A 7380-nucleotide genomic window follows, 5' to 3' on the forward strand; every position below is an offset into this window, starting at 1 on the left:
GGAGGTTTAACCTCACGTCACTGCACATGTTCAGGAAGACAAGTTCGAGCTTCAAGCAAGCTGTTGTTGCTGGTGTTGGTGAATTCTGGCGGGAACTGTAGGGGCAGATATAAGCAACCCACACATCACTGAACCATAATTCACACATAATTAACACATCATCGACATAGACACACACATGCATATTTGACAGTCCCCTTTAAGAAGCGGGAGAGTTTGAGAGTTTTGTTGATGCGTTGTTTCGAAACAGATGTTGAGAATAAAAATACAGTTGTTTTGGTCTCATGCAGCAATCCTGCCCCTGTGAATTTTTGATGGCTTGAAAAGCTACATCACTGCCATTGTTTTGTTTCAACCAGTAATGTTTTTTTTTTCTAAGACACGTTTATAAAAGCTATGTCCTAATTGAACTAAGGTCTAATAATGGCTTAATCTAAATTATCCTGTGAAACCAGCCCTGCGTCTCAATGTCCATACTATCCATCCTAAACAGTATGTGGGATTAAAATAAGTGTTGCAAAGCATTGTATGTTGAAAAGAGTATGCCCCCGGATGGTCTACTATTTCCGGTGGATTTTTGGAAGCGTGGATCCGTGCTCACCATTACAGCTAATATTGCCCACAATTCAACGCTTTGGAGTAGGATCCAGTTCAGAACTACAAACACAGGTAAAAAGTGTTCAGAAAACTACAAAATATGGCGGATGTGCGCGACCGACGGTTAAGTAGAGAGGTTTGGATAAAGGGGTTTGAGTGACTAATAATCAACATTTAAGTTGATGTTATCCGTGTTATATTTCACCTGCAAAAACAACGTGAACTTTTATAAAGATCTGTTATTTGGCATCGTTATGCATGAATATGAGGAGAGTCTCCGCATGAAAGACCCACGACTGAAGATCAACATGCTACTGCATTTCTCTCCGATACGGTAGGAATTTAAATTAAATGTGGAGGATTTTATCTTTGACAAGATGATTGACATGTCAGTTTACGTGACAGGATGCATGTAACTAAGCGACAGAGAGCAACCGGTAAAGACGCTATTTTAGTAGTAAAAAGTAGTACAAGTAAGCGAATTGAGACGCAGCACAGGACATTTTCATGCGTTTCTCCGCCATATTTAAAATACAGGAAGTGAAGTCAGTCTTAAAGGTTGTCTAAGCGATGTCAGGCCAAAACATTTTTTGTCACATACAGCAAACATCTCCTCACTATCCGCTAGCTGCCTGTCCCCTGAACACACTGTAAAAAAACGCGGTCTCTGTAGACACCACAGGCTCCACAAACGGCAACAAAAACAAACTGTGCTCACCCGCACCACGAAACATAACAAACAGAGCTCCAGCCAATAACCGACAAGAAGTGTTGGAGGGTGGGGTTTGCGCGTTTGCGGGGTTAGTGCGCGTGCACATGAGGTGGGTGTGTGGAGGAGAGAGATGAAGAGGGAAGTTTGAATTATGGCCGACACACGACCAAAGAGACGACGTTCCGATGAACAGAACAACTTGCAAGAGGGACAAGGATAAGGAACGTGCGAAGTCCCGAATTTACATCGGAAAAACCTTTGAAATGTGGCGAGACCTCCGCCGGCAGAAGGGATTAGCTACTATCCGACATTCAGTTGCTCTGTTTTTGCAGAACAGGTAAGTTAACGTTAAATCCACTTTTCTTTCTAAACTGACGTTCATGTTCGCCAAACCAACACAAGGATGTAATTAGCTAGATTTATGCAGTCAGCGTTAACTTTGGTGAATACAACATGTAGCCTACGTTATGTTTCTAGCAGCGATCAAGCAAATTCACAGTAACGTTAGGGCGACAATTTGTGTAAGTTAAGGGTTGTTTTCATCCACGGTTTGTCGTGAATTTGAATGTTCATTTATAGGCTATTGACAACTTTGACTAAATTGGTTTACAACGCCGCCGTTGTTTATGCTCACTGGGAAACGCGAAGCTAACGTTATCTTGCTATCATTGCGTCCTTGTATGGGAGCTATTTATAACCTCAGGTGGCAAAACGATTTTAAGATAATTTTTCTCTTTTTCTGCATTCTGTTCTGCAATATATAAAAGCATTTATCTAACTTGGCGACATTACACATTGAATGAAGTATCAGTAAAACTTAACTTTGTAGTGACTATTTTGACTTTCCTTTATGCCGGAAGGGAGGGGAGGAGGGAGGAGACGGGATGAGGAGGAGGGAGGGTCTAGCCAGCCTCCGTTTTGTTTGACAATAATTCGAATGTCAACAAGAAGAAACGTCTCCCGGGATCGCTTAGACAACCTTTAACCAAAACAATGCCAATGCACTGTAATATCTCAAACGCTAAATGGTGCTAAACAGACTTTTACAGCCAAGTATGGGACCCTACTACTCATGTTTCATATACATTTAGGTAGATATTAAATATAATTGGCATGAAAAATTGGGTCACATGGATGTAGAAATATTATAACCCATGTGCTAATTACGATGGATTTGGTGCTTCTGCAGATCTGTAATTCACGCCTTGAATATTTTGCTAATATTAAGTGTTTGTTGATACTTCATTGATAATTGTTCAGACTGAGAATGTATATATGACTGTGTGCATGTGTGCGTATCTATAATAATAATTATTATTATTAAGTCAATTAAATCAATAATGACACTGCAAAAATGATTGTATAGGCTCGACTGTTTAACGTAACACAAAAGTTATATTTCCATGTGTAGATTATGCCTATAGTAATAAAAACATAACATAATCAATGCTTTTTTAGCAAAGACTATCTATGAGTTTAATCAATCATACACAATGTATAATCATATAAAAGAAGCCAGTAAATTACAGTAATTCATACAAAGTTTAATAAACCAATAAATAGTTTCAGTAAAAATAATTGTCAATATTATATGTTTCTTGTTGAGCTGTAGAGATCCCTTGCAAGGTTTAATTTTTTAAATGAACAACACTACACCTGAGAGAAAGTTTAACATTTAGAATACAGCCTCTTTTTTTGAATGCATTTATTCAGGAGACATGACACTCCATTTGTAGTCAGACTGTCAGATCTGGTAGAAGGAGATCATTCACTGTCAGACTCGTCTTGTGTCTGTACGGTGTCTCGTAGGGCAGCATACTGTGCCATGTTAGGCAATCCTGATGCTACACAACAGCTCAGAGCACTGCGGGAAATGGCCATTTTATTTGCATCAAACCTGTATAGAAAACAGATGCAAGGAATTCAATGAAATATAGTCTGTATTAGACTTATAGACTTATATTTATATCTAATGCAGTGTAAAATGATCTGTAAAATTTAGTGTTTGTGGAAGTTACCATTCATCTGTCTTCTCATCGTAGCACTCCACATCAGAGATGGTGCTGAATCCATTAAAGCCTCCGGCAGCAAACAACTGACCATTAACTACCTGAATTTTGAGGAAAGTCAAAAGGAAAATAAATAATGTACAGCTAATGTCTTTAACTTTACATTAATAAATCTTATTATAGATGCACCACTTCAATTAAACATAGTATAATTTTTTGACACACATTGATCTTCGAAGCCTTATACAATTTTAGGGTGCAACTTTCCACTTATTGTCAATATGGGACAAAAAAAAATAAAAAAATGTTAAAATGTTATTTCATAGTTTGACCAGATACAGATATTAACTGTCCACATCTCACCTCAATGCCAAAGTTGCTGCGTGGGTTGTACATTGATGCAACATCACTCCAGATGTTAGTCAGCGGATTGTAGGCCTCCGCACACCGCAAACGACTGGCACCATCAAAACCACCAACCTTTAAATAAATACACTTTTTATTTATGTATTCTGTGTATTTGTATATGTACATCAATGCATGCATTTACAGAAGTGCAACCTTTAAACTGTGATTGTTCCATATTTTTGTATTTGTGTCATGGTTATCATATATATAAATATATATAAAACTGTGTTTAATACTCACAGCATACACTAGATCTGCATAAGCGATCACACCAACACCACTGCGGCGGCTACTCATGGGAGCGATGAGAGTCCACTGGTTTGTTTCAGGGTTGAAGCTCTCAGCAGACGAGAGACACTCGTTCCCAGTAAAACCACCACAGATATAAATCTGACAAACACAAAAATAACATGCATGATGATTGTGCACAATCATCACAGATTGATCAGAAAAGCAGTTATTAAAACAGTGCATTTTATGATATTACTTTTCATATTTAAAATATTCCCATGCTATATCTCCATTTCACATTTCCTTACAGGCATTAAGAGTCTCCAGCAGAAGAGTGTGGAATCATGGGTAAGTGCTCTTACCCTGCCCTGCAGTGAGGTGGCGCTGGCGTCACTCCTCCGTTCATTCATGGGTGCCATAATTGTCCACTGATTGGTGTTTTGATCGTAACGCTCTACTGTTTTAATCCGTTGTTGTCCATCAAAACCACCAATGGCATAAATGAGCCCGTCCAGAACAGCAACACTAATATAGCATCGGCATTCATACATGGGGGCCACCTACAACACACCAAATACATCAGTGTGCGAACACGCATCAGTACACCATCTCATTGATTCTGTCCAGTCAGTTGCAAATAAATACAATGGTATTATTATTTTTATTTTTATTAATTGTATTTTTTTGACAGTCATGATGGTAACTCTGATGTATTATATTATATTACATTACATTACATTACATTACATTACATTATATTATATTATATTATATTATATTATTAAGCTACAACAATTTAAACTTTTTAGTTATACAGTGGTATTCTTTGAAGTAATGTGGATTACAGCACATCATTCAGCACTATGGTCCATATTAAAGTACAGTCCGGTACCATCACAGTACCACAATACTGTTTTGTAAAGGAAGCTAAATTAAAGTTACATGTTGACCTACAGCATTACTCACCTCATGCCAAGTCTGAGTGATAAGATTGAATTTCCTCACGCTATTGAAACAATCCGCACCATCAAAACCACCAATACAGTAGACAAACTCATCCAGGACTGCTGTACCATGATAGGCTCTGGGACGCTCATCCTCTTGAGTCACACTGACCCAGCAGTCTGCCTTCACATCATATGCCTCAATCTCATTGGTGGGATTGCCGCCGCTCCATCCTCCGATGGCCAATAGGATTGATGAGGGCAGACGTGGACGTATCAGTCGATGCATGAGTTCTGAGTTGGTGGGTTCATCCATGTTGAAGTCAAACAAAGTCTTCATTGCACTGGTGATAACAGGCATGCTGGCTTCATTCTCCATCACTAGTGCATTGCACTTTACATTATTGACGAAGTAGGCTGATGTTATCAACCCCAATCGAACCTGAAGCACAAGGGAGAGTTTAGACTTTCAGAGACTTTCAGAGACTGTTACTAAGCAGTTATATGGAGTTCAAAAATGGAAAAGGATTTCTAATGTTAATGCCTTAAACAAGAAAAAAAAATTTGTCAGAAGGGGAAGAAAAATAAACTTGTTTGCCCTTTGAATTAAGTTTAGTTTCCTTACACCATGCCAGGATTATTGTATAGCTGAACTAAAATTAAAACACTAAAATAAAAATAAAATTAACTTTAACTGAAATAAAATAATTAAAAACTTAATCTTAAATAGTTGTCAAGGCAAGTCTCTCATTTTCATTTGTATTTAATTTCAAACTGAAATAAAATTAGTAAATTATAGACACATTTAAACAAAACAAAACAAAAAAAAAAAAATTTTAAAGGACAAAATAACAAAACAAAATGACAAAAATTTAAATTATAGCAGAAAATGTATCTTGATTTAAGAGTTTTAAGATATTTGTAGAAAAACGAGACAAAAATCTCTGTTTTACCTTTGGCAGAAGCACGACAATGTGTTGCCTTCTGTTTTCTAGTGCATGATTAATCCAGTGGAGGACGGCTTCAAAAACCACCTCCTCCTGTTTGACATTCAGCTCATCCTCATCAATGATCTCCTCAAGCTGTTCCAGGGAGAGCTCCAGGAACTCTTCAGATACGTGCAGAACCTCCTCAAAGTGCTGCAGGATGTAGTGCTTTGCTTTACAGTGGAGCTTTGAGCAGGAGTAAAAGTCCTCTGTAAACTTGCAGATGCCAATGCAGTTCTCTGGGCATAACTGTGACTCCAGGAACTGACAGCAGGCATCTGCAAGACCTGAGACTAAGATCATTTCAGCCGCCACCAAGAGCTCCAACACATTCTCTTGAGTAATGAGCACAGATCTTGTGTACGCATACTGGATAATAAGAGGCATGATGTCTTGGGATATTCCTTGAATTTCACAGAAATATTGTGCTGGGCTGCTCCATTTGTTGGAGAAAAGAGCCCTGTGAACACATTTGACAGAGAAATAGGCATTAATAATGAACATAAATAAAATAACTTTTCGTTATTTAAATTTTAATTTTGGCCAAATTTTCTCATGTAGAGAATCAGATTAGTTTCATCATTCATTGCCACTTCAATTCCATTCAAATGAAGAATTCAATTTCAAGAAAGGTTTTTCCTAGATACCGTAGTAGTTTGTTCTGGCAATACACTCATTCATTTTCATGCATTTATATATTTGGACAGCTTAGGCAGTTTCAACAATATGATATTAGCAGTGGAAATTATATGTATGATTATAATTATTTCTAGGTAATTTGCAGTTCAAATGCTTCTTCTCACCTAAAGTAGGTGCTGCAGCCACACATGATGATCTTGTGCACTTGAAATTCTCTGTCACTTGACTTGATGATCATGTCAGTGTGTTCGCCCAGTAAACGTGCATCATCAAACACGTCAAAGGCTGTTGCTCTTATGTTCTCCATGTTATCTCGGGACTGTAAATGTATTCAGTCTTCTCACCTCAAACTCTGATTAAAGTCACCTCAGGATTTTGTCTTTGTGGGGACTTTTGCTCAGGAGAGTTCTATAGAATGTCTTTGTGACATCATAGTTGTAGAGCTTGAATATATTTTTTCAGTTTGTGTCTTGGCCACATAATTATTATAGAGTGTTGTTTTATCTATTCCTTTTGAATGAAACATATTCACAGTAACAAAGATATTAAAATTGATTAAAAAAAAATAACTCAGTGACAAATAAAATAAAGCATGGGATAATTAGTCATTTGAATATGCAATCATCCATTTTGATTGCACAACATACACACTAGTGAGTTTTTGACAGAAGGACAGATTTTTCTTGCATAGTGTGACTGTGACCCCAAACAAGTTTACCAGAGGCCTGTATGAAGAGGATTGTTCTTCACAGATGTCATATTCCCATTCCATTTCAAGGTCACGCAGCATTAGGCCATATCCTGAGTGCAATGTCTTGCTTTTATTGGTTAAATCTGTAAATTTAGAATTACTG

The 7380-nt window shown here is 37.5% G+C and overlaps 1 protein-coding gene across 1 annotated transcript; it reads right to left on the reverse strand.

Annotated features, from left to right (window-relative positions):
• Positions 1-3318: 3318 nt before the first annotated feature.
• Positions 3319-6833, reverse strand: LOC307148511 (kelch-like protein 10; the record flags this gene model as incomplete). The annotated part of the gene is made up of 7 exons (XM_079854121.1): positions 3319-3419; positions 3682-3798; positions 3967-4116; positions 4320-4517; positions 4924-5343; positions 5855-6347; positions 6691-6833. 7 exons carry the CDS (start codon positions 6831-6833, stop codon positions 3324-3326), a joined length of 1617 nt encoding a protein of 538 aa, XP_079710247.1. The 3' UTR covers positions 3319-3323.
• Between the last annotated feature and the right edge of the window lie 547 nt (positions 6834-7380).

The sequence above is a fragment of the Squalius cephalus genome (genome assembly GCF_949319135.1).
Source record: "Squalius cephalus genome assembly, chromosome: 20".
Lineage (NCBI taxonomy): Eukaryota > Metazoa > Chordata > Actinopteri > Cypriniformes > Leuciscidae > Squalius > Squalius cephalus.